The sequence below is a fragment of the Babylonia areolata genome, chromosome 8 (assembly GCF_041734735.1).
Source record: "Babylonia areolata isolate BAREFJ2019XMU chromosome 8, ASM4173473v1, whole genome shotgun sequence".
NCBI classification, from domain to species: Eukaryota; Metazoa; Mollusca; class Gastropoda; order Neogastropoda; family Buccinidae; genus Babylonia; species Babylonia areolata.
Genome location: NC_134883.1, coordinates 49,239,838 through 49,267,828, shown reverse-complemented (window position 1 = coordinate 49,267,828; position 27,991 = coordinate 49,239,838). Strand labels below are relative to the sequence as shown.

The window sequence follows — 27,991 nt, the reverse complement described above, 5'->3', positions numbered from 1 at the left end:
AATGAAGGAAGGGGTAGGATGTTGATGACGGTGTTGCTTTGGAGGTCCTTTTTTAGATGTGGGACTACATGACAAGTCATTACTCTACGCTTCCTATCATAAAGATACCCTGGCGTTGACCAGACTCTAGAGATACAGACATCCGCAGTGTTGGTCAGGAAATTTGAGCAATGCTCACAAAGATGCACTCATGAAATGGATGATACTTGATTGTGTGGTCTTCCCATTTAAACCCATATCACACTCAACTCTGGGTGGGAGCTGGACGAGAGCTGAAAAAATCCCTACTTCCCTTGCAAATCAAACCAACGACCTCCCAGACTTCAGTACATGACGTTCACCACTTCGCCACAATGGCTGGTCGGCTACATTAGAATTAAAATTTTGTTTTGTGCCACTTGCTTTCTTATCAGCCAGGCAAAACAGCAGGTTTCCTCTTTTACGGAGTGTTTCGACTAATGTTTTTTCTACGTTATACAAAGATTGCATCATATTTTCATACAATTTGGACAAGAATTTTGCCTCTCCACATCACCTCAGAACTTGTTTAAGGTACCAAACATGTACTGTAAAGGAGCTCTAAACATCATTGACTTTTCACATACAAATTATGAACAAATCTATGAAAGCTTGCTCTCTCTCACACACACACACATGCAGAAAACAAACCAACCAGACTGTGACCAATCATTTTTTCACACAACATTTATTTCAAAACTTCTCGCGAACGGCTTCAGACATGGGCTTGATCCTTCTCTGATAGTAAAACAATCTCATCTCCTACGAGCAAAACCTCAACAGGAACTAATCCAAATACTGGTATCAGAAATGGAAGGGACCAAAAAAAACGAAAAAAAAAAAAAAAGAGATTTGTATACTGTGTGTATGCTCAGTTTTTAATTCAAAGATAAATATTTAGGAAAATACAAACTTCTACTTTTTTGTTTTCTTTCTAACATGCATAACAAATCCTCAGAATATGCCTAAAATACCATTCAAGAGAACTGATGGGAAAGCAGTTCTGAAATCATCCTATTTCAAATGTTGTATGTTCTGAATAACATGCTGTGATAATGCTCTCTGACAACATGAAAACATTTAATCTTTACAATTACTAGTACAGGCATGAGAATGCACGCTTAAAATTCATACTTTCCTTATACTTTTTTTTTTTTTCCTGTTTAGCTTCAAATGCTTGATTTCAAATAAATTGTAATGAGTAATACTAATAATCAGATCCCCGCCCCTCCCCAAACTTCACAGAGTACTACACTTACACTGAATCAGTGTCTCTGGTGATGCTCTGCATCAAGCTGTTTGATTCTCATGCCTGCTGCTAGTTCAGGAAGTCCACGGAGTAAGAAGTGAAACCACAAACCTCTTTTGGGCTACAGAAAAAGGATACTTTTTCACAATATTAGAGTTCAACATGCAAAGCTAACTTTACGCAAGCTGTAGCACAATTACTGGTGCACACAATAGTAATTACAATACACAACAAAAACAGGGGGGGAAAAAATGACTCCTTTTGTCACTGCGCAAAGACAACATGAGAAGTTGAAATTATGACTGTTAGATCATTGGCAAAGCTTCCCTTGCTTTTTATGTTTTGTTTTCCACACAAACCAGACAATATCTAATGACAAAGATAATGTCAAAGTGCAATAGATATCTGTTAATAACCAATGAGGAAAACAAAAGAATCTGGTTACAGTTTGTGAAAAAACAATCCATGATGAAGACTGATTCAATAATGTACCAAATTTTCATACATAGTTATGTCAACTGAATAATAATATCAGTAATTTTGTGTGTTCCATTTAACTTTTTTCTCTCCATATTTACTTAAGATCTTCTGGACTTCTTCATGAGCCCTGATTAGGTGTTTCCCACAATTTTTTTTTCTATCACTTTATATATATATATATATATATATATATATATATATATCTATCTATATATATATATATATTAAAGTGTTTCAGTGAAAACTTTCACTTAACCATATATATATATATATATATATATATATATAAGTGTTTAGTGAAAACTTTCACTTTACCACTTACAAGTGGATGGGGAAAACTTTTAACAACAGCAGAATTGTTGCTGACAACTAACGGTTAAGAGAACCAGTAAAAGCACCTATCAGACCAAACTGTCCACATATCAACAACAAAGTGAACTAGTTAAACCACACCATATGCACTTATGATTATAATCATAATAATAATAATGCTGATAATCAAGAACCATAGACAAACACTGAATACATCTTCCTAAGAAATTACAAATCAACAACTATCTGACATGAACAATCCCTGTGTTGAATTACGATCTCTATCTCGCAAGACAACGGTCCACAGCTGACTGCCTGCAAGACCCATAGGTCTGTGTACAAAGCAAGTGGTCATGGGAAGGTGCATGAAACAGATTCTATGTTGTGTCCACTGGAGTCCATCTGTATAATAAGTTTGAGGTAATTATACAATTGTGAGGATTCAGCAACAAAAAAAAGAAGAAAAAAAAAGACAAGAAAAAACAAACAAAAAAACCCCAACAAAAACCTGAACTGATCCACATTTTAACCTTCACAATTGAGACCTGAATGTTCAGGGTGGATTAACAATTATCTCTTGCAGCTGGTGGTTCATACTAAGTTGTTGGATGACACATTCCTGGCCTTCCTTTTTTCTTCTTCTTCTTCTTTTTTTTTTTTAACCTTTGTGTCACAAATTTGTATACAAAACCATTATGCAAATGGGCTCTAGTGGATTATCGAAAATATCTGACAACAGCACTGCAGTCATTTATTAATATTATCCATGAAAAAAGGGTGCAATCAAGACAGAGCATTTAATGCATACAGAAAAAATCATGCAAAGCTTTTAGTAGCCATATAGTTTTTGTTTTTTTTTAATAATATGATCCTGCTACTTTTTATTTTAAAAAATCTAATTAACATAAACAAAAATACATTTCATTATGAACTGAAACTAAGAACTCATTTGAGAATAAAGTCATTCTCATTTCATCTGCATTTCGAAAATACATAAGGTGAAGGAGGAAAGACAAAATTATTTATCTCATTTAGCATTATTATTCAAACAACAAAAAGCAACCACAATAAAGATCAGTAACTCTGAAGAGAAAAGAAATCTGAACAGACCTACGAAAGCGATGTGGGGAAGTATTAAGAGGGGACCCGAAAAAAATAAACCACTACTGTACTTCACAATTGATAAAATGAAACATAAAATGTCTTTGTACAATGTCGCACAGTGGTCCTGTAAGGAGCTATATTCCATGACCACTGGCTGAAAAAGGCTATTTTATTCAAAGATAGAGAAACAATCCCCACAGAAATCCTCTCAAGACATTACACAGGAAGGACCATCAAGGCCATTTCCTGTTGTTTTCTTTGTTTTGTTTTGTTTTCTGTCATAGAAGCCCAAGTAAACATTTAATGTTGACCTCAGGCCTTTGATTCGTGTCATTGTCATCAATTTTACGCAGGCTCAGCCAGGATCTGGCTTCTGCAATGAAAAGTGGGCAAAACACAGTTTGCGTCAACTTCACGATTTCCTGCTCTTTCACATACAGATTGCCGACATCACTGGAGATGCCGCTGAAAGTCACAGAGAGCTTAAAAATTAAGCAGATATATTACTTTGTCGTTTTCCCATATCTCCTACAAGAAGTCACTTGCTTGTGAGCAGACAAGCTGCCCAATGATTCATCAAGAGTACAAATTTGTACCAGTGTATACCCAGAGAAACTGGAAGTTTCTCACATGGACTCTTTAAATACTCACCACCTTAATCTTTGTGAGAAGGAGCCTTCTTCCTCAAGTCTTTTTATTAGAGAAACCAAGCAAAACTGCATGTGTGTCATTCACTTAATAAATTTCAAATATAAACAAATAAATAGATAAATAAATAAAAGAAGAAAAAGAATACTCTTCTTTCTTTCAGGCTTGATGAAAGTCTGCATCCATTTAACAATCAAGGAAAGTAGCCATGAATTCTGGACTGGTTTGATCCTAAGTGTCACCATCTATATAGTCCATAAAGACTTTCCCAAACTTTTTTTCCTACCTGCACCTGTTCTCGTTCATTCCAGCTTGTGATCCTTATTTCTCCCAAAGTTCTGAGCACACAACATGTACTGGTGTGTATCTTATCTTCCTTTGTTTCCTGATTGCGTGTCACTGCACTCGTTATCCTCAGTTTGAGTCTCTGCACTCATGCAGCCTTACATACTCAATGGCATTTTGCTGCTTTTTTTTTTTAATTTTTTTTTTTTAATCCAAATGAGCTGGAGTCAGCATTTGCTTTTTTTAGAAACCAGATCAGGTCTGCCCAACTTTCCACATTCCAAACGCCCTGCCATGTCTGTTTAAAAAAAAAAAAAAAAAAAAAAAAAAAAAAAATCACCATCATAAAAACAGGAAATGTACAAAAATAATACATTTCTCTCATATAAAAAGTCACTCAAAAATAAACCAACACTGCCATGCACACATACACACAGTTGCTTGCTTCCTGTCCGTACATGCTGTAATGCATGGGAGGGTAGTGTGGAGAAACGTCCTCTCTCCAACACTGTCGCTTCCACATCTTTGGCTTTTTGGAGGCTTTCCAAAGTGGTTCAAATATTTCTGCTGGAATGATGGTGGCCATTTTTCATGAGCTCTTTTCCATCCACTTCTTCGTGGAGTTCGTAAAAAAAAAAAAAAAAAAAAAAAAAAAAACTCCAGCAAGAAAAACCTTGACATGCACCCAACAAAATTTGCACACCATCAACAGTGAAGATAACATGCTGTTGATGGGGTGCAAGTTTTCCATGAGAAGCGTTCCATGGGAAGTAAAAAAAAAAAAGAAAAAAAAAGTGAAAAATAAATGCATATAAAGGGCAAAACCACCCTTTATAAGACAGCCTGCCCACACAGTATGGTGTAGACAACCTGAGCACGTCAAAAGGGACTCAGCAGGGGGGAGTCAAAAAGTGGACAACCGCGTCCCCGCGAACAACGAAGGTAAAAGGTCTGGCCTACCCACATCCCAACAGCATACTTTTAGCACTGCAGCAGTTAGTTGTATCAGCTGTGAGTTCACCTCGCCACATGATGCAGTTCCGGAACAAATTGTGGTGGGTGAGGAACTGGGCAACAATGAGAAAACAATTGCAGCACTTCAATGTCAACAGGTGCAGCAGCACCACCGTGAAGTTTGTGTTTTTTGTCTTTAAGTAACACCACACCATGCTGATTCAAAAGTCACCATCAACATGACGCTCTGAGCATCTTTCTGTAGTCTTTTGTGTAAAAGTAGAAAAGTTGCGTCACCAAACTCTCCCGCTTGGCGTAAGAATCATTGTCCACTGCAATCGTTGCTCCTAGCTGTTGCCTACGCTCATGTTTTGTATGGGTTTTCAGTAAAAGACAGAGGCTTTGAGAGTTAACCCCAAGTAAGTCTGTTTTAGTATTTTGTATTGAAATCAGAAGTACCTGCCACCCATGGTAGATGCCATGCCAGTGTGGTTTGCTGGAAAAAAAAAAAAAAAAAATCTTTGCCTCCTTTTCACCTTCGTAATGCACAAGTATCAGCAGTCTGCGTTCTACTGAGTGATGAGGAAGCCAGTTACCAAAACGTCAGTGGGTCCTTGACAAGCAAGAACACCGACAGCAAACCACACTGCAGGGGGCATCTGCTGACCAAGCTGTGATCTTCTGGTGCGCACACTCCTGCTCTTCTTTATCTAAAGGAAAAAAAAGTATTCACTAGAAAAATTTGGCCAAACAGAGCAAACTGATAGGCCTAGTTTGCATCAGTTTGACATGATACAGTATATGACACCAAAAAAAGTATTCACTAGAACGACTCCAAGTACTGAGGCTGCTTACAAATAGAAGGGAAAAAAATTATCAACAAGAGCAATTCCATGTACTGTGTATGCTGAGGCTTCCGCCAAATCTATTGGCAGTCACGGTACTGCTCCATAACTCGGCGAACTATTCCTAACAGTGGCAGAGTCGGAACGAAAGGCTGCGAACTCAACAGTCATGGTGAAGGAAGACATATATTTCTTTATCACTGAATCAAAACATCCACTTCCTGATGGTCTGATCCCATCTTCTCCCCTCCTCCTCTTGGAAGATGGTCAACCAGTCACACAGCAAACTGGCCTACTACCAACAAATGTGCTTATCCATTCTTCAAGTAACAACCAGTCACAGAGCCCTGTCAGTCTATCCTGCAAACCGGCCTACTACCAACAGAAAGTGCTTATCCTTTCTTCAATTAACAAAACAAAATATCAAAGAAACAGGAAGTTGTTCTTCAATGCAGGGAAAGAAAGGAGCAATGAATTTACTGCAGCCATTCTCCTTAGCTATCAACTTTCTTCAAGACTTTCAAATTTAAGGCAACAGCATGGACGAAAACCCAGTGCCTTTTTAGCCCCTCTTTCTTATCAGACTTTTGACTTCTGTTCCAAATCAGACATTTCTCTTTCACGTTATCTTTTCATTTCTGACCAGGACCTCTAACTGAAGAGACTCAAAGGAGTTGATAGAATGACAACAGATCCTGCAGAAGATTTTTTTATTTATATCTTATATATACTGAATATGGGTAAAACCAGTGCTCCAAACTAACTTTTTTGTACCAAAAAAAAACAAATTCATAAGGGTTTAAATGTTACTGAGCAGAGCACTGACACAGCTTGGCCAGCTGGGTGGTGATGTTCAGTAGTAATGCCCCACTGGATGCATGAGAGGGCAAGTCATGCCACCCAGTCATCAGCACATTTTGTTCCTCCTTGAGTCGCTACACAAATCAGCAATCAAATCTGTTGTGGAAAAAAAAAAAAAAAAAAAAAAAAAAAGGCAAATGAAATCCCTGGACGTCTAATCCAAGTTTGATGAACTTTGATTTCCTCCTGAAAATAGCAAAATTGCTTTGAGTGGTAATACCATTTTCAAGGAAAATATGAACTGAATCTTTGTTTTGGACTGCAGTATGTTTTGTGTGTGTGTGTGTGTGTGCGTGTGCATGCGCATGCACGTGTGAGTGCATGCATGCTTGCTTATTGGCTTCTCCCCCTCCCGGCTGCCATTTGTTCGAGTAGTTCACTGGTCAACCCCACCCCCCTCACAGTCAATGCAGGAAAACCCTTTCTCTCCTGTGTCGTTACAAGGTTGATTTCACAGCCTCACAACGCAGACCAAGAGAAAAGACCTTCCCTATCACTTGGTCACACTTGGAAGGCAAACTAAGCACTGGCCTCAGTGCCGTTCTGGCCCGACTCTGAGTCGACAAAGTCGCCCTCCTCGTTCTCCTCCTCCTCCTCCTCAGCCTCCTCCTCGTCCTCTGCATCCTCATAGATGTCAGGCTGCTCCTTCTCCTTCTTCTTATTGTCTCCTCCAGCCTTGGAGCTGCTGCTCCTTTGACAGACAGAAGGACATGATTAGTTCCCACCCAATTCTCCCATTCAGGATCGGTCTTTTTATTCTTTTTTTCTCCTTCCCATTTTTCCATTAAAATCTTGTCTGTTTGTCTCAAATGCATAGTGTGGAAAGTTGAAAGGTACACAGTTAAAATCAAAGCAGTTCAGACACACAAAAATCAAGAGTTTTGATCAGGCAGAAATGTTCAATATCAGTCCAGGGTGAGATCTAAACAAATATATATATATATACATATTTCTCTCATTTATATATATGACGGTAAATTATGTCTGACAAGGACAATCAGAACAGAAGAGGAGGCAAATGATGATATTACTATCTGGGCTAGAATTTAATTATTGTGGAGAGTGTCTTGCCCAAGTTACATGCCCCACTGTCTCTGCCAAGAGGGGTTTAGGACCATTGGCTATAGAATGATCCCCAAAGGCCGACAAGCCCCCAAGGCTGCAGCACTAAGAGCCAGAGCAATCTTGCCTCCTAGTTTGAGAGTCACTGTCCTTCTTCTTCTTCTGCGTTCGTGGGCTTCAACTCCCACATTCACTCGTATATACGCGAGTGGGCTTTTTACGTGTATGACCGTTTTTTACCCCGCCATGTAGGCAGCCATACTCCGCTTTCGGGGGTGTGCATGCTGGGTATGTTCTTGTTTCCATAACCCACCGAACGCTGACATGGATTACAGGATCTTTAACGTGCGTATTTGATCTTCTGCTTGCGTATACACACGAAGGGGGTTCAGGCACTGGCAGGTCTGCACATATGTTGACTTGGGAGATCGTAAAAATCTCCACCCTTTACCCACCAGGCACCGTCACCGTGATTCGAACCTGGGACCCTCAGATCTAAAGTCCAACGCTTTAACCATTCGGCTATGGCGCCCGTCGACTGTCCTTCACAAAAGACTAAGCTGTAAATGAATTCCGACTGCAGTGTAGAAACCACTAACTGTACAGCTCTCATTTGGATTACAACTACGTCTGTACTCACGTGGCAGAAGCATCCACAGTTATTCCCCGGCCTTTGGAACTGGCTTTGGCCCCACGACCCCGGCCGGGTCGAACGGTGACCCGGACAGGCCTGCGCACCAAGCGTGCACCCCGCACACTGTAGAAACCTCTCATTGGCGGCTGGTAGTGCACAGGGCAACAGAAAACAACACAGCGTAAGGTTCCACATCATACAGTACAATGCTGTTTACACAGCGTAAGGTTCCACATCATACAGTACAATGCTGTTTACACAGCGTAAGGTTCCACATCATACAGTACAATGCTGTTTACACAGCGTAAGGTTCCACATCATACAGTACAATGCTGTTTACACAGCGTATGGTTCTACATCATACAGTACAATGCTGTTTACACAGTGTAAGGTTCCACATCATACAGTACAATGCTGTTTACACAGCGTAAGGTTCCACATCATACAGTACAATGCTGTGTACACAGCGTAATTACAGTGTAAGGTTCCACATCATACAGTACAATGCTGTTTACACAGCGTAAGGTTCCACATGATACAGTACAATGCTGTTTACACAGCGTAAGGTTCCACATCATACAGTACAATGCTGTTTACACAGCGTAAGGTTCCACATCATACAGTACAATGCCGTTTACACAGCGTAAGGTTCCACATCATACAGTACAATGCTGTTTACACAGCGTAAGGTTCCACATCATACAGTACAATGCCGTTTACACAGCGTAAGGTTCCACATCATACAGTACAATGCCGTTTACACAGCGTAAGGTTCCACATCATACAGTACAATGCTGTGTACACAGCGTAAGGTTCCACATCATACAGTACAATGCTGTGTACACAGCGTAATTACAGTGTAAGGTTCCACATCATACAGTACAATGCTGTTTACACAGCGTAAGGTTCCACATCATACAGTACAATGCTGTTTACACAGCGTAAGGTTCCACATCATACAGTACAATGCTGTTTACAAAGCGTAAGGTTCTACATACAGTACAATGCTGTTTTGACTGATATGCATGGGCATAAAACTCGCTTTTTCCACACACTGTCTGTACCACATTTTCCAGTGTACGTGGTGATAACGTACATACTGCTGAATTTAAAAGGGAAAAAATTGAAAATTGTATACACACATCTGATTAACTACATCTGTTTTTAACAGAAGCTTGCTTTTTCATCTGCTGGTACAGTTTTTGCCATTCTAAAGCCTTCACCTGAAGCCATTACTGTTTAGCGCTTCCCTTTATCAAGCATACAGCTAATTAAGAGACAGAGAAACAAATCCAAAAAGAAAGCTCAAAATCTGTTCATTTACCTTTCGTTCAACACATTTTTTCACCCAAAACTGGTTTTCAATTTTTCAACCGGATGTGAACAATTCCTAAGTTTAGGCACAGTCTGAGTTATTTTGCGCACTTTTTTGTGTTCAAGTTTTGTTTATGATAGCTTGAAATTTTGTTTCACTACTCAAGAATTAAACTGTTGCATAATGCATAGAGCGCTTTCGATCCTGACAATGATGTTGAGAATGACCGCTGGAAGCACTGGCATGTGAAGAGATTTGTGAATGATCCATGCCAACCTTACGTTTTTAATTAAATCATCTAAAAAAAAGAGGAAATTTTCTATCTAGCAAATCGACTGCGATCACGCCTTAATTTTAGCATGATTCCCCAATCGAGCTACATAATTATGTGACCTGGTTGGAGACATAATTTGACAACAAACAAGAATGCCAGAGAATCGACAGACAGGCAGAAAATAGGAAAAAACTTAGCCGTATGAAGAGCACAGGAACAGGAGTCATGATGGCTGCCGGAAAAAGAGGGCGCTAGCTAGCGGGACAAAGGAGAGGTTACCTACTTCTGGGAGGTTATCGGCCGTAGTTTCATTTTCTCCGCATAGGCGGATAGTAGTTTGCACAGGACAGGAATGTCAGACCCCTGCCGGAGTCTGCACTAGTTGGGTCATGGTTAAGTATGTGTAATTAAAAAATTTTTTTTAAAAAGACTGCTAGACTGCACAAGTGGAAGTGAAAGGGTGAAAGCAGAGGGTAGAGTGAAAGCAAGACAGGACTCACAGCAAAGCCACGTCCTGTGATCAGTGCTGGGGGCCGGCCGCGCAGAGGGCGGGTGGGCATGTAGCTTCTCAGCGGACCCATCCCCCTGCACACAGCGAATGCTTCTGTCCAGCAACCTCCCCCCACATGTGTTCACACTCCTCACCTTTACACCACCTCCTCACTGCTTCTTAACTGTTAAAGAGTCCACTTCTGAGCTTCATGTGATGAAGTTTTTTGTGGTTGAACCCCTCCCAAAGTACATTTAGTCATTAGTGAGGGTTGAAGTCTTGAGAAATTTGACCTATGCAAAATATGCAATTCTGAGGGTGAACTCTGAGACAAACAATATCACTGGCCAATCACCACATGCATTAATCATCAACACTGTGCATGGTCTCCCAGTCTTTTTGCTTTTGACTTTTCATACAGCTCTACTAAGTAGTGTCCAACTCAAACAAACGTTCGATGCTGCAAATACTTTCCTGGGCAAAATAAATCGGTGCACCTCATTCACTACAACAATCATTTTCTTTATCTTGGAAACAGCATAAAAAAAATAAAAAGTTCCCATGCACAAAATTAAACAAAATTAAATTTATCATTGATATGTGTTTGGAATATCCTAGAACTCTTGCAGCCTGACAGGTTATGTGCAAGTTTAACATTTTTGTTGTTTTTTTTCAGTAAATCAACCTCTTACATCGGGAACTGTGACTGATTCTATCATTACAGATTAAAACTAAAAGCATGGTGACAGGCAACAGGGGAAAGGGGAGAGGTGCTGACCTGCGAGACATGGCCATGACCTGTGGTGAAGGCCCTTCCCTCCCTCTCCAGCTCCCAACCACCACTCCGGCAATCTCCAGCTGGCCTCCTCGGCTGTCCACTGGACTGCGACCTGAACACCAGACATGTCTCCGCTCATTTAGGCATCGCGCACAGCATCTCAAACTGTTCTTCCCACTATCTTCCATCATTACTGACACATGTATCGCACCTATATTCAGTCAGAGACCACGGTCCAAAGTGCTTTTCACACACAGTCATTTGCACAACAGGCTGCCTGACTATTCTCCATAGTTATTGCTATCGATACTTAGCAGTACCTATCTTGGGTCAGAGACCAGGCTCTAAACGCTTTACAAACATGGAGTCGCTTGCACAACAGGTTGACTACATGTTTTACCAACTGACAGCTGCCTTTAGGTGCTAACAGTCATTTCCTCCGTCATTCTGTTGAGCTTTAATAACACACATGCACACAAATGTAAATGAGAGTGGATTTTGATTCAGAATTTTGTCAACAACAACCCTTTTGTTACCTTTTTTCTTTTCATGTAACAGGTGTAACTTTTTCTGAAAGTATAAATATTGTACAGATAAAAAAACAACCACCTAGAAGTGGGGTTTAAGCTTGTCTCAAATTACAACTTTTGCAAGCCATCACACCCAAGTCCCAGTAAAAAAGAAAAGAAAAAAAAAACAAATTGTGTGCTGGAATGTGAATGTTTCGATCTGGGCAGGCAAAGTGTTTATAAAAAAAATAAAAATAAAAATAAAAAAAAAAATTCTGATTTTCAACTTCAAACAGAGAAATATCAAAATGGTCTTTCCCTACTTGAAATCTGATGATTTCTCTTCTTCTTTTTTTGTTTGTTTGTTTATTGTTTTTTGGGGGGTGGGGGGTGGGGGTGGAGGGAGGAGGGGGGACGTTGTTTTGTTTTGTTTGCAATTGCAGATAACCATGAAACTTGTGAGATTCAATGACAGCAAGTACAACAGAATATGGTGTGTGACAAAGCACATACCTAGTATTCCCCGACCACGGCCTGGGGACTTGGGGCCCGGCGGAAGCAAGGGACCCATGGGCCCACCGCGTCCTCTGTACATGGGGTCGGGTCCTGGTGGCCCGTAGGGTCCAGGCCCCGGAGGCCCGTAGGGTCCGGGCGGGTAGTGGGGGCCCGGGTAGAGTCCTCCTGGCAGCAGGGGCTTGGCAAAATCCACCCGCAGGTTCTCCAGCACCGCCTGCCTGAGCCGCTCCACGCGCATCACCTGCTCCATCTGATCCACCACCACCACCACCACTCAGGTGTTAAACTCACCCACCCACCCACGGAAACAATGTGTTTTGATAATGCGGTGAATCGCTACTGGTTGATGAAACCGATCCGAAACTCAGAACAGAGAACAGAGTGCAGCTTTATTCCTAAATCAAATGCATTCTAGAGTCCATGTGTGCATGGCATGACACCTTAAAATACTGTTAAAAAGCATGTTATTACGTGTCCCATTACAGTGTGACATTTTGGGGCAACAGCCATAAAAGTCATAACTGCTCTGAATAAATCAGAGTGGTTGGCATCCCTGATAGGGTCTCTCATGCAAACAGACTCTCTTTTCTAATTAAAAGAAAAAAGAAAAAGAAAAGAAACAGAAGTGCGTGTGTGTGTGTGTGTGCGCGTGCACGCGTGTGTGTGTGTATGCTGTTCAACATGCAAGGATGGTGAATGTTCCTTCATGGTTGATACTTTTTCTCGATTGTTGCTTCAAATGTGTAACATGTAATTTGTGAAGCGCCATGAGTGTTTGGTTGTTATTCTAATTTTCTTGATAACTGTTGTCAATTACTGATTTTTTCTTTTACCGTTACATTTAATTTGTGAAGCGCTGTGAGCCTCTCTGTGAGGGAACAGCGCTACAGAAGAGCACCTCACTACTTATTGTTATCATCATCACAGACACAGATCCACCCCCTGACCTGGCCGTCACAGATGTCAATGAGGGGCGTGTTGTTGTTGGCCTTCAGCAGCTTGAAGTGGAAGAGCTTGCCATCAAAGAAGAGCCAGGGGCAGCACATGGGGGCAGGGATGGGTGCGCCACACACGTCGTTGGCCGCCTGGGCCGTCTCCACGCCCGACATGAACAGCGAGGCCAGCTGCACTCCACGTGGGGTGATGTTGGGCAGCTGGCGAGGACAGGGCAGAAATGAGGAGTTACTCATGAATGCCATTTCATTTCACCATTTCATTTCAGGTGGGGTAATGATTCTTTGTGCAAAAATCGATTTCTTTACCATTTCCGCTTGCAAGAAAAATGCCAGTGTTACCACAGACACACAAGCACACAGAGGTACAATCAAAACAGGATTATACAGTAGTACTTTAATTCATAATGTTGTTTTGTATCCATGTATACTGTCATATATAAAAGCTAACAAAAGAAATCAAAAGACAGACTGGTGGCTGTGCTCACCTTGAGGTCCTGCATGGTCTGCACGTCATGCAGCAGAGGGGACACGGCCATGGCCAGGAAGGCGTCCAGTTCATGTCGTTGCAGCACACGCCCAAACTGCACCATGTACCTGCCACCACCACACACACACACAGAGCCAGTGCATCAGTTCATGCCTTTGTGTCCCTCTTAAACTGTAGCATTCTTTTTGCAAGTAATGTCATTTGTGAAAACATTTATCGTAAAGCGCTTTGGGCTCCCTCATAGGAAGAAAAAAAAAAAAGAAAAAAAAGCAGCTCAACAAGCATCCATTATCATCACTATTATCAGACACCCCCCCTCCCAAAGTTCAGAGTTATGTATGCATGTGACTGACTGGCGTGAAAGTGCTTTGATTTGTCTCTGCCATGATTAAGCGCTATATAAATACCAATTATTATCATTATCATCATCTCACCTTAGCACACAGGCCATCAGCAGGCGGGGCTGGGGAACGTGCTGCGTGTTGAGGATCAGCGGCGTGTCGCTGTGCATGATGGTCAGGAAGGCACGGAGACGCCGCGTCTTGTCATCGGCGTTCTTCCCCAGCCACATGCGCTCAATGCTGGGCGTCTTCCAGTCCACGGGCTTGGCCACCGTCACCTCGAACGACGGGCGGGTGGCACCCCGCCTAACCGTCCACTCCTTCACGGCCACGTCAAACGACTTCTGAGGAGCTGGCTCACCTGACAAAAGAAACGTGGACCCATCTCATTTTGCTTGGCTCTGTGTGGTGGATCTCAGTTTTTTTATATACCACACACATGTATCAGTGAGATATGAGGAGTTTTTGTTTTATACTTATAGTTTGGTGTCCTAGACTTACCATGTCAAACTGATGCACACCAGGCCTATCTGTTTGCTCCTCTTGGCCATAATTTTGCAGTATACATTTCTCGCTATTGAGACCGTAAATGGACTAATGGACTGTAAAATACTGAACTGTTCATCTTTCCCCTTGTAAGAGTTCTCGTGCACAATCTTCAGTTTGATGCCTGTAAAATACAGAACTATTCACCTTTCTCCTTGTAGGAGTTCTCGTGCACAATCTTCATTTTGTTGAGATTGAAGAGCACAGAGTAGATGGTCTGTCGGACTGGGCGGTACAGGTCCACATAGGACGGCAGCTCTCGGCTTGTTTCGTCTTCCATCGTCACTGGCAGTTTCACTTCACCCTGCAGAGACACACCTACACCTTCCAGTAAATGGGTATATGTGTATGAAAATATGTATCTGTGTGCATGTGCATGTGCATGTGCATGTGTGTTTGCATACATGCATACAACAGATGGAGATAGTGAAGAAAGAGTTTGGCGAAACTAGGAACCAGGATATCACCTTATCCTTCATGCCCCATTATTCTGAAGTCTTATTCTACATTTACACAGCCCAGTTTTCAGATGTGACCCATGCACTACATGTGCAATATGGTTTTAACCAAATAAAATATGATTAGCTGGCAAACTTCCTTCTTCCTTCTGTATGAAATTTTGCCAGAGACAAATGTCTTGCTGCCGATGGTTCTTTAGTCAAACTTCTCTCACTCACACACACAAGTACACTACCTGTGTGAGGAGCTGGTAGATCATGGGATGCATCAGGCCCTTCTGGTGACGTTCGCTGGCAATGCGGATGATCTCTGTGGTCAGGGTGGGCAGCTTGAAGTCCGTGCCTGGGAAGGCACCTGGAGCTGCTGCCTTGTTCCCTTCCCCTGGATACACACAGGCCCACCTCTTCATCACCCCACAACGTCACACAATGCATCCCATGTCTTGTTAACTCATTCTACCCCACCTCTACATCATCCCACAACATCACACAATGCATCCCATGTCTTGTTAACTCATTCTACCCCACCTCTACATCATCCCACAACGTCACACAATGCATCCCATGTCTTGTTAACTCATTCTACCCCACCTCTTTATCACCCCACAACGTCACACAATGCATCCCATGTCTTGTTAACTCATTCTACCCCACCTCTTCATCATCCCACAACGTCACACAATGCATCCCATGTCTTGTTAACTCATTCTACCCCACAGCTACATGCCTGTTACAACTCCCGGGGACCAGCTCTACATGAGACCATTACTGTACACAGCAAGGTGGTTCACAAAAACTGATGGGTTGCTTATTTAACTGGTCGAACAAAGCTTTATTTCCATGCTTCCGGAACCCGTAAAAGGTTCAGCTTAGAACACCAACTGTACCAAGCAGGAATAAAAGAAATTAGAATAGTGTACAGTCTGTTGGTATGAGAATACTTGTACCTGGTCCACAGGGGAAGTAATTATGCTGCAAGTTAACTCGTATCTCGAGTAAAATGAGTTAAAATATGTCATCTTCAAATACATGCTGTATTTGTATAAAGTTTCATGTGCATAAATTCGCAAACGGCAATATTCCAAGCACATGAATATTTATCACCAGGTACTACACCTACTCTGTATAAAATCTACTAAATCAAATAAGACACAATTGTATCAGCCCTTTTTTTCAAGTTACACGCTTCTGCGTTCACTCGTATGCACACGAGTGGGCTTTTTTACGTGTATGACAGTTTTTACCCCGCCATTTAGGCAGCCATACTCCGTTTTCGGGGTGTGCATGCTGGGTATGTTCTTGTTTCCATAACACACTGAACGCTGACATGGATTACAGGATCTTTAACGTGCGTATTTGATTTTCTGCTTGCATATACACACGAAGGGGGTTCAGGCACTAGTAGGTCTGCACATATGTTGACCTGGGAGATCGTAAAAATCTCCACCCTTTACCCACCAGGCGCCGTCACCGTGATTCGAACCCGGGACCCTCAGACTGACAGTCCAACGCTTTAACCACTCGGCTATTGCGCCCGTCAAGTTACACACACATTCATTACCCATTTGGCTGCCAAGGAACAGGTGGTGAAAGATATGTCACAGCAGTTTCATGACATTCTCAGTTTGAGCAAGTTCTCATTACATTTTAATAAGAAAGTTTTAAGGTATGCAAGAGGCCATGCAACTGTACAAGTGTAAGTGTATACCTGTTAAATAACTACTGTGTGTGTGTGTGTGTGTGTGTGTGTGTGTGTGTGTGTTCTTGTCATGGTGTAAATTTTGATGTAAAAGACAACAGGTGTCTTCAGAACAATCAACGCAAGGAAAAGAAAAGAAGGAAAAAGGCAAAGAAGATGAAACAGAAAAAGAGGTTGTAAATGACAGATCAATTTGACTTTATCACAGTTTAGTGGAAACATGAATTGTTGGTTTACAACACAGTGCAAAAAAAAAAACAAACATAAAAAAACAACTATACAGCAGAGTGTTAGAGGCCAATTAAGTGCTCAAAGTCAACTGTTATTTTTGTGTTAGAAGTACAAAGCCACACATAGCATGTATCTATAAGGAACTCCCTGAATAATAATAAACAAAAACAATTACAAGAAAACAATTTTGGGAGGTGAGCTCCACATTATGATCAGAAAAAAAATACTGCCTTCTAGTCAAAGTTAACTACAGCACAAGCCCTTCAGTACAAAGCCACAAACACATACAAGAGAAGCAAAGTCTTTATGACTCATGTGTGATTCCCACTAAATTTGCAACACACACGCACACACACAAAAAAAAGATGTCTGGTAAGCCACAATGCTCTTTGGGAAGGTCACAGTACTGTTATGAAATAACTCTGGAATGGAAGAAGTGATAGATTACACGCTGTTATGGAGATATAGTTTTTAGGTATGGGGCAGCTGGACAAAGCTGTACTGTACATTTCCTTTCATAATGTATCAGGTGTCAACCAGGCCTGAGAGATACAACAACTGCAGTGTTGGTCACAAAATGTGAGCAACACTCCCAAAGACGCATCCACCAGGTGGATGACCCTTGACTGTGTGGTCTGTCTTCCCATCTGAGCCCATAGTACCCTCAACTCTGGGTAGAAGCTGACCAAGGACCGAACCCTCCACCCAAAGCAAGAAAAAACAACAAACAAAACAAAACCTTCACTGGAGTACCACAGTCCTCTGACTTGCAATTCCACGAAGCTAATCACTAAACCAAGGTGGCTAGTGATAAATGCAACATCTCCATCGACCATAGAAAGTGATAGCTTGATAGGTTTCATCAATACCTATCACCCTGCCTGGTTTAGTTTCTCTACCACAGATGGTGGACCACTGTTGCTGAAAAAAAAGGCCAACGTTAAAATTACCATGCATCCACACAGAGAACTGAAACAGGGTTATTACACAAACTCACTTTATATACACACATGAGCCAATAAAAATCAGGAGAAAGTATAAATGGTAACATATTTGTTACTTCTTTTAGAGTTTTTAGAGACACACTTTATGTACATACTAAGTCAATAAAAACTGGATGAGATACAAAGTAAAACAAACAAAAAACAACAAAAAAAGTGTTCATAACCTGGCTATAAATGTATAAAACTGATTATATGTGAACTAATAACCAATTAAAAGGAGACAGCTTTTACTGTTAACTTGAATTCATGCAATTTCTGATCAATTTCAAACACTACCAGCATTACTTTGCTCAAACAATTTCCCACATCTAAATCAGTTTGTGATAATTAGGTGCAATCATGAATCCACATTCACAAGCAACTGTTTTCATGTTATGTGTATTAGCCCTGCTAAATGAATGGTTGGTGGGGTTTATGGCTTACCTTCTGACTTACACAGTATGCCTGTTAGTCGGAATTTTCTTTCATGTTGACACATGGATTTGCCACCAATGTTCTACTTCCACTCTGTATTTTGTCTACCTCAACACCAGGAATAATCGGGGTGGGAGGTGGGGGGAGGGGAGAACCATGTAATTATCATCAATAGTCGACTGTGCATGAGAAATTGAACTGAACACTTTCCAGACATCATACTCCATTGTTTTAAAGGCAAACAAACGTGTGACTTCCAAAAACAAACATAGACGTTAGTAAATAACTCAAAACCCACCAATAATGTCAAATGAACTTCTGATCAGTTAAAAATAAAGCACCCTTCTGCACAAGTTGCAAGAGGCCCCTTTTCTGTTTTCTCTTAGATTTGCCATTGGTGATAATCTCTTCTTGCTTCCCCTCTTCAGCCTTCTGCTTGCCAAGTACTGTGGCAAGCCCCAAATGAGTTGTTTTTTGCAAAGTTATCTTTGTCATCGCACCTGAGCTTCCAGAGTCACCGTAGGAGTCCCCCTGAAAAAAAAAAAAAGAAGAGGTAAATTTGTAAGTACAATACTTATCTAACTATAAACAATAATACTTATGCAAATGTGCATACATGCAAAATGTGAATGTTTCTCCTGACATACCGTTAATGATCAAAACAGCCCACATCCACATGCATTTAACTTTTCACCGTTTGATATAAAGGCAAACGTTTAAGTCACATCCATTCACATTTGAACCATGACATAAGCACAATACCCTTGCCAAATGCTTCACACATAAAGTGATAAACCAACAGAAGACAAGAAAACTAAAGAGCACTAAATTATGTCATCTGATAAATCAAAGCACAGATCTTTCCCTGTTAATTCAAGCCTCTTGTTTTATTTGACATTTCTGTTTTCTTCTTCCAGATGAGGCCATTTCTCTTCACATCTCTGCTCTGTCACTCCTCAGTCTGAGCTGGCTGAAGAGCCTGAACTGACAGCTGTCGAGGAGAACTGGCGGTCACTGTGGAAATTTACTTTTATTTCTTTACTTCTTCTTCTTCTTCTGCTTTCGTGGGCTGCAACTCCCACGTACACTCGCATGTACACGAGTGGGCTTTTACGTGCATGACCGTTTTTACCCCGCCATGTAGGCAGCCATGCTCCATTTTCGGGGGTGTGCATGCTGGGTATGTTTTTGTTTCCATAACCCACCGAACGCTGACATGGATTACAGGATCTTTAACGTGCGTATTTGATCTTCTGCATGCGTTTACACATGAAGGGGGTTCAGGCACTAGCAGGTCTGCACATATGTTGACCTGGGAGATCGTAAAAATCTCCACCCTTTACCCACCAGGCGCCGTCACCGTGATTCGAACCCGGGACCCTCAGACTGAAAGTCCAACGCTTTAACCACTCGGCTATTGCGCCCGTCTTCTTTACTTCTATTTTGGCAGAATCAGAAAACGTATGAAAAAAATTCCGGTTTTTTCCCCCCCACTATTTTACCTGAGAATATATTTTACCTCCAAATGAAACAAAAACTAACAAACAAAACAAACTAGATATTGTTGTTTTACACCACTGTACTGCTTATTTGTAATGTCCAGTGTGCACCAAACAACTGCAAGAATGATTCCAAAGAGCTCAAAATAAAAGATTCTGCCATCATAATGTGTTTATCTGTTATTACTATTTGAGGTTTATTTTCATAAACTAACATTTGATGAACATAAGCCAATTTTTAGTTATTGTTACATATATGATTATGAACCATGGGTGTCACACAAGCAGCAAGCTAAACGAGAGCAGGTAATGAATGGTCAACACCATCTGTGGGATCAATCAGTAAGAAGGCAGCAACATGAAGTGCAGCTCACCTGTGAGCGCTGGCCATTCTGAAAGCTCTGGTTGGGGTACACAGCACCAAGTCTGGACACACCTGGCACTGGAACACACAGCACACGGGACACTGACAATGTCTTCTAGAGGCAACACCTAGCTCTTGCATACATTTTGCAAGGTGTTTTGAAAATGGGTTTATACGGAGCTGACTGGCACACAGTGGCAAAACCCATGTCTCGTTCAGTTTGGATAGATCTGTGTAATGTTGGGAAGAGGAAAGATTTAACATAATTCATCACAGATGGCTTCACACTCACTAAATGACTATCAACTGATCAAGTTCACTATAAAGAATTGTTACATAATCTAAATGTTCCGCTTGGCAGAACTACTTAAGCAAAGACAACTCAGTTCCCTGTATTCTTCTAAAAAAAAGAAACTCACTTTTGAAACGAGGACGGTACTTGAGGAAGCCTCCTTCTGTTCCATTGAGATAATACTGGACACACTGTTTGAACTTGTTGATCAGATCAGCTTTGTTCCCTTTGGAGTTCCTTAAAAAACAAAAACAAAAAAATAATAATAAAAGATTAAAACTGAATATTTCTGTCATGAATTATCAAAGATACATTAAAACATGTTTACTAAAGTTGTACTGCTACAGACAGAGTTTGGGGAAGCACTGAGATAATGAAAATAATAAAATAAAAGATTGAAACTGAATATTTCTGTCATGAATTATCAAAGATACATTAAATTTAAAACATGTTTACTAAAGTTGTACTGCTACAGACAGTTTGGGGAAGCACTGAGATAACAGGGTGAGACACAACCAGAAACCTGACTATACTTCTGTAGCTGCTGGACACAGAACAAAGAGGAAACAAAGAAGGAAACCATCCCATAAGTTGAAGCGTTTGGCCTGACTGACGGACTGGGACTGGAGGTGAACATGGGTTTCCTCCCCATCAGGCAAGTCTAAAAAGGACCAGGTGGCCACTGGAATGAAACACTGTGACTGTGCATCCCTTGTCCTGGGGAAACTTTTACTCTAACTCCTTTTTTTTCTCCCAGGTTTGTCTGGCTCCTCTGTTGTCAAAAGCCCAGATGCTACAAAATCTGTTCTTTCGTCAGTTTTGGCTAAGCAGGTTGAAAAGACTGGGGTGAAGTGGAAAGCGGGAGATCTCTTTTTTCTGCAAGAGATTATGACGTTCTTCCAAAATAAACTCATCTATCTATCACTGAATATTTTTTCCCCAAGGAAAATTACACTTAAAACTTAGATTGTCTTCAAAACACAACCATTCAACCAATGAATTGAATAATATTTATGAAGATTCATTTCTCATAGGTAAATGAACAACATACTATTCAAAATGACACAATGTAACATTAACAACCACATATATATATATATATATATATATATATATATATATATATATATATATATATATAAATGCATCATGTCATGTTTAAGAAAATATATAGACAAAAAACGATGACGATTTAACGGACAATTTCATAACTTACCCAAAAATCAGTTCTCCGACTTGATCAAGGTTTTCAACTGTTTGCAAGTTGCGGACAAAGTCACAGGTTTTTTTGATGGTCGCAGCATCCAGTTTGACAGGGGCACGCTGAAACACCAAGGTACATGTGTGCAATTACTCTGGGGGAGATATAGTCAGGCTTGATTGTTGATTTTCACCCTCAGTTTTAAATCATTATTTATATGATTACCTAATCAACTTATCTGGCAAGTGAACCTAGTGGATGAATGAACAGATGGATGTGGAGAGAGAGAGAGTACAACCTCTTTAGTACAAGTCTACAAATGTTTTCTTCTCTTATGTTAATTACAAATAAAATGCCATACGATGTAGCAATCTTACCAATCAAAATCTTACCCTGAATTTCAACAAGGATCATTCTGTCAACTCAGCCAGTCACAACACAAAGTTTGATAAAAAAAACAGGGTCTAACTGACAAGTGTGACATGGGACATCTATTGAGCTTCTAATTTTCTATTCTGCCACATAATAACCTTTATCTCTGACCTTCTCCCCATGTTTAACTTTTACCAAGTAATTACCCCCATCATCATAAATGCGGTGACTGGAGTGGAAAGCCTATATAGGTTCAAGCACGTATACCTACCACCCTAACAATGTAGTTCCTTTCGTACTTCCAGAGAAAATTCCAGGGTTAATCCTGAAGTTATACACATGGGTCAAAAATGAGGGAATAACAGAAGAAAAGCCCTTTTGCAAAAGTTTTTTTTTTTTTTTTTCCAAATGACTATGTTACAAAATTCAGGCTGTAGATGAACACAACACATTGACAAACACTGTAACAACTGATTGGCAAGACTGGACATTAGCAACTGCTGTATACAACACATGCAATGATGTATGCATTTGTATCAATGTACACACATGTATGTAAAAATGTATATTTTGTAATGCACATTTGTACCTTTTAAAATTTCTTAGTTAACACACACACACACACACATTGACACAGAGTGAAGTACACACAGGTTTGAAAACGGTACCTCTGTACAATGTATATTTTGTAATGCACATTTGTACCTTTTAAAATTTCTTAGTTAACACACACACACACACAGACACACACTGACACAGAGTGAAGCACACACAGGTTTGAAAACGGTACCTTGGGTTTTGGGGTGTGACCAGGAAACTGACTGCGGAACTCCTGCAAATCTTCATCAGTCAGGATGTGGTTTCCTGCATCAGTCAAAATGAAATAACTTTGATGAAGTCATACGACTCATACATGTACAATGTCATTTTTCTGTTAGTGAACAACACACAGGCAGCAGAACAGAGACAGATGATGGGGAGAGAGAGCTTGAGAGAGAGTGAGATATTAATATTTCATTGACCATTCAGCAAAGCGGGAAATAATTTCATTTACTGATTTAGCGACATTATAGTCCTAGAGATGCCATACACCAGCACCCACACCCATGCATGTCTAACACATGCGCACACTCACTTGACCAGATCATCTCAGGATTAATCAATGTTATGTTCAGAAATCATCTTTTTTTTCTTCTTCTTCTTTTTTTTTTTTTTTTTTACTTACATTGCTTCTGCAATATATCTAGTTACATTAATTTTGATTTAACTTTTTTGTTGCTGAAAACATTATTGCAGTATTTGTACTACAAAGCTTGCGGTTTCTGTATATCCAATGGAATATAAAGTGTTCTTCATATTCATAATCATTTTTGCAAAATGCTACATGATATTGATATTATCAATATCATTTAAAATCAAATATTCTTCATTTTAAAACCATTGCTTGAAGTTAATCCAATGACCCTCAGTCTAAATACTATCAAGATGTCTGTCAGTCCCTGTCATTTATTTGTTAAATTCATATTTTTTTCTGCCTGAACAACTGAGAAATTATAATATATCAATCTCCCCCCCCCCCTCCCCCCATATGCTATATGATGAATGCTCCATCTGCTCTGAACAGAAAATGGGTTGATCTAAAACCATACAGATACAACCATAGCCAGAACCTTGACTTAGCCAAACAATACACAAACCATTTTCTGTCAGTCTTCTGTATACTGTATGATAGCCAGTTAAAATACCAGAGTCATGCTACAACAAAAGCATTTCATATACAACTATGTAATTGTATGCATGCATATTCTTGACAATAGTAATTTAATTTCTGTCAATACTTAGTAAATGAGAGAGAGAGAGAGAGAGAGAGAGAGAGAGAGAGAGAGAGAGAGAGAGAGAGAGAGAGAGAGAGAGAGAGAGAGAGAAACAAAACTAAAGAAATTTTTATGATTTTAATGATGAAATATCAATATAATATGTTCAAACGATACCTTATCAACACATATTGATAATCACATGTCTACAGATTATTAAAATATCTAATTACCATATTGTACAGAAAATTTGTTTGGTTTTATGTGATCACAACCTGAATGCATGCACACATCATTACATGTACATCACATGCAAATATTAACTTAAAGTAATTAACCTTAACTTTCCGAAGGATTCATGTCTGGCCATAATCCAATCACTGCATCTAAAAAATCAAGACCAAGAAGACTGAATGCAAAATGCGCTTCTGCTGTTGAGCTTTGTTAAAATCACTGTTGTCTTACCAAAGTTGATAAAGATTGAATGCAAGGCCCAAACTTGACAAATCATAAAATGAAACTATTCCATGTCTGATTAAGACTGGAACTTGGAAGCAAAAATAGCTCTATACTATGGTATCATGCTGATCAGCTGTTATGCTGTGCTATGGGTGGCCTTGACCTTAACCTTGAATTCCACAAAGGTTCTTTATCTTTATGGCTGATCAAACTGGGGTGGGGAGGGAGGTAGATTTTTCTGTACACCTTACCAAAAACCTAGTATAATTTCTTTACTTTGTTTCCTGAACTGATTTAACAAATTACCATTCATTTTAATTTTTATCATGGAATAAAAAAACAAACAAAAAAAACACTGATCACATATAAAATACTTTTGATAGCTGGATTTTTGTTATTTAAAAAAATCAGATATTAAAAAACACCACATTTATTTCCAAAGAGAGAGGGAGAGAGAGAGAGAGAGAGGGAGATTTGATTTGAAAATCATTTATTCTAGTTCAAAATTCACACACACACACACACACAGGGACTATTAGGTACACAAATATAATACTGCACAAAAATCCTGTCAAGCAGGTTGGGTTTTGCTGCTGTTCAAGAATCCAACAAGCAGATGTAGTGTGTCATAGACATGGATTTGCCCTAACGCTGTGCAACGTCTTAAAGTAATCAAAATTGATAGCAGGGTGTTACTGGTTTGAATTCAGTTACCTCTCCTCGAGAATCAAACAGAAAATGACATTCATGACGTACACTCGTACGACGCGGACATTCCTGCACACAATACTATTACTAATCGGCCACCACGACTCACACAAAACACACACACAAACACAGAGGAAAATGTAAATCCTGCTAAATAACTCCCTGACAGTGTCTTGAACTATCATGCATACCATCTCAAATGTGATGATCGTTTTGTGTGTGATTGCTGCTATCTGAACTCGATATCATCTTCTTGTGACTTCTACATGTTTTTATTTCTTTCCACTTTAGAGAACTGGAAGAATTTCATTCCCACATCATTTTTCAATTCCTTGATCATGTGAAGAGTTGTTGCAATCTACAAGACATCAGCGAACTCACAGCTCTGAAAGCATCGACAACGCTTACGATCATGGATGTGCAAGTTTGTTTACACGTTGCGTATTACCAGAATGGTGAACGATCTCACAATCCATTGCGTGCGACGTCATTCGCTCGTTCCCTATTGTCATAACTCAATTTGAACTAAAATAAACAGCTGTTAATTTTGATTAACAACACACACACACATACACAAAAAGAGAAACCCCCCAAACAAACAAAAAACCCTGTAAGTATCACATTTAAGTGGTTTTCTTCAACTCCGACTGACACAGTTACAGTATCAATTCTAGTACTATCATCAAACTTATCATTTATCATGGCACTTCATTCTGATCGCAACTGTTCCAATTTCTTTTCTTTTTTTGTACTTAATCAGAATCTTTTTTTTAAATTTCATGTACTGATGCAGTGATGTATGCTGTGTATTCAAGGGTTTTAGTGTTTTTGTTCTACCGCAACTGATTTACCCTATGTACCCTCATGACTCAACAGTTAGGAGATGTGGGTAATTTTGAGTTAAAAGGCATCAAAAGAAAAAAATAATCAAAATCAAATCTGTTATATTTCTACAGTATTTTCATATAATTTCTTCTTCTTTTTTTTAAATTTTTAAAAAAACTTTCTGCTTCACCTGAGATACGGCTTTGGGAAGCAATGCTTGGAACTAAAGCTAGCTACATGTTATTTCTATTCTTTTCCTCCCAAATTATCAACATTGTGATCTATTCATACCTGATTCATTTTTTTCATCTATTTATGGTAAAACTTTACTGCCACACCAGTAAAATCTAGAAGCAGAATCATTACAAATAAACTTCTTTAAAATCTTTAAAAGTTATGTACTCATAAAAATTAGACAAACCTTGGCAATGACACAGACTGATGAAATAAAGGTTTTAAAATGATCATTTGCCCAACTGTTAAAAACAAAAACATCAAAAAACTCAACAAGAAGTAAATTTCAGTAAACAGGTTGGGGAGAGAGAAAGAGGGAGAGAGAGAGGGAGAGAGAAAGAGAGGGAGGGAGAGAGAGTGAGAGCAAAAACCTAATGTAGTCATCACTATCTGACATATTATACATGTTTAATTTAGCCTGAGTTACCATGGTAACTTATGATACAAATTGAAATTTCCGTGGTAACTAAAGATACAAATTCAATCTATGGCTTCTGAAACTTAAAAAAACCCCACATGTTTAAAACTTTAAACATTACTGCTAACATAAACGATAAAAACAAAGCAAAAATAAAAGCCAAGGAAGGAAAAGACTGAGAAGGGGAGGGGTTCCAGTTATAATGTTGTATCATTATATTATAGATGGTTGGATGGATGTCTTCATCTGTATAGAAAGTGGTGTCAGAGTGTGTGTGTGTGTGTGTGTGTGTGCGCGCGCGTGCGTGTGTGCAAATGCATGCACATGTGCATGTGCATATTGATCCACAAAAACAAATGATAAGTCAGAGACTGGATTGTGTGTGTGGTGAATTCTTGTGCTGGTGTTCTCAGGCTGTTTCCTGTCTGACTCACCAAGAAGTGCTGCAAAGATGCAGAAACGGTTGGGATTGAGGTTCAGGCACTTAGCAATTTCATCCATGATGTATTCCTTTGTCTCCAGAGAACCTTTGTACGTAAGTTTCAGATTGTTGGATGAAAAATACCTGGGTGGGTCAAAGATCGTATACACAGATTCTTGTGCAATTATGCCCTGCAAGTTGTGCTCGCGGCAAAAGCCAATGACCTCTTGATGATGGTCATCCATAGAGCACGCTACTGTCACACCCAAATGTGCAAGCGCCATCCTCAAAGCGCCTTGGACAAAAACAGGAGCACTCCACCAAACTTTGGGCGGTGGGGTGCCTTTGTTAACAATGTGACGAAGAACGTAGCGCACTTTGTCTTTCTGCTCCAGCTGATGCGCAAACCATTCGTTCATCTTCTCTTTCTCCAGCGCACCATTGAAAAAAACAATCAACTCCATGTTCGCATTCTGGCAAGCCTGTATCAGACTCGCAAGGAATGCAGTCATGCGATTCCATTGTCCTCCGCATACCCAGTCCGAAAAGAAGCCCCCGTACAGTCTGTCCAAGCAACTTTCACCATCAACAACAAGACAAAAACGTCCGTTTCCGCCATTTCTCCCAACACCACGCCTCTTCGTCTGTACAAAGCCCCTGGAGATTTTTAGCAGGTCCACAGAAACACAAGCACTTGAACAGTCTGTTTCTAGGAACTCCTGAAAATCTGCAATGCCCATCTTGCTGTTTGCTGCCTAGCGCTTTACACCGTGATCATAATAATGCACAATTGATTGCAGCGTATGGTGCGAGCACACGAGGCCGAGTACGTGAGGTCACGCAAATACAAGACGTAATAATTCGCCAGCCCTGTCAGCCAAGCATCCACACATGTGGCTGGATGCGCCGGTGAT

General features: G+C 40.1%; 1 protein-coding gene across 1 annotated transcript; it reads right to left on the bottom strand.

The window, feature by feature from the left end:
• Positions 1–687: 687 nt before the first annotated feature.
• Positions 688–27,936, bottom strand: LOC143284907 (constitutive coactivator of PPAR-gamma-like protein 1 homolog). The gene is made up of 16 exons (XM_076592045.1): positions 27,091–27,936; positions 22,989–23,062; positions 21,842–21,948; positions 20,753–20,862; positions 20,344–20,411; positions 18,971–19,001; positions 15,359–15,504; positions 14,812–14,968; positions 14,212–14,479; positions 13,776–13,884; positions 13,282–13,488; positions 12,332–12,584; positions 11,310–11,421; positions 10,542–10,626; positions 8,459–8,598; positions 688–7,447 (listed from the first exon to the last, which is right to left on the bottom strand). Exons 1-16 carry the CDS (start codon positions 27,815–27,817, stop codon positions 7,276–7,278), a joined length of 2,766 nt encoding a protein of 921 aa, XP_076448160.1. The 5' UTR covers positions 27,818–27,936; the 3' UTR covers positions 688–7,275.
• Between the last annotated feature and the right edge of the window lie 55 nt (positions 27,937–27,991).

Excerpts from the sequence above, each read along its gene's own strand:
- LOC143284907 (XM_076592045.1), bottom strand. The coding sequence starts at position 27,817 with ATGGGCATTGCAGATTTTCAGGAGTTCCTAGAAACAGACTGTTCAAGT. Across the intron at positions 23,063-27,090 it reads CATCTTTGCAGCACTTCTTG|GAAACCACATCCTGACTGAT; the intron begins GTGAGTCAGACA and ends TGACTGATGCAG. Across the intron at positions 21,949-22,988 it reads GTCACACCCCAAAACCCAAG|CGTGCCCCTGTCAAACTGGA; the intron begins GTACCGTTTTCA and ends TTGGTGTTTCAG.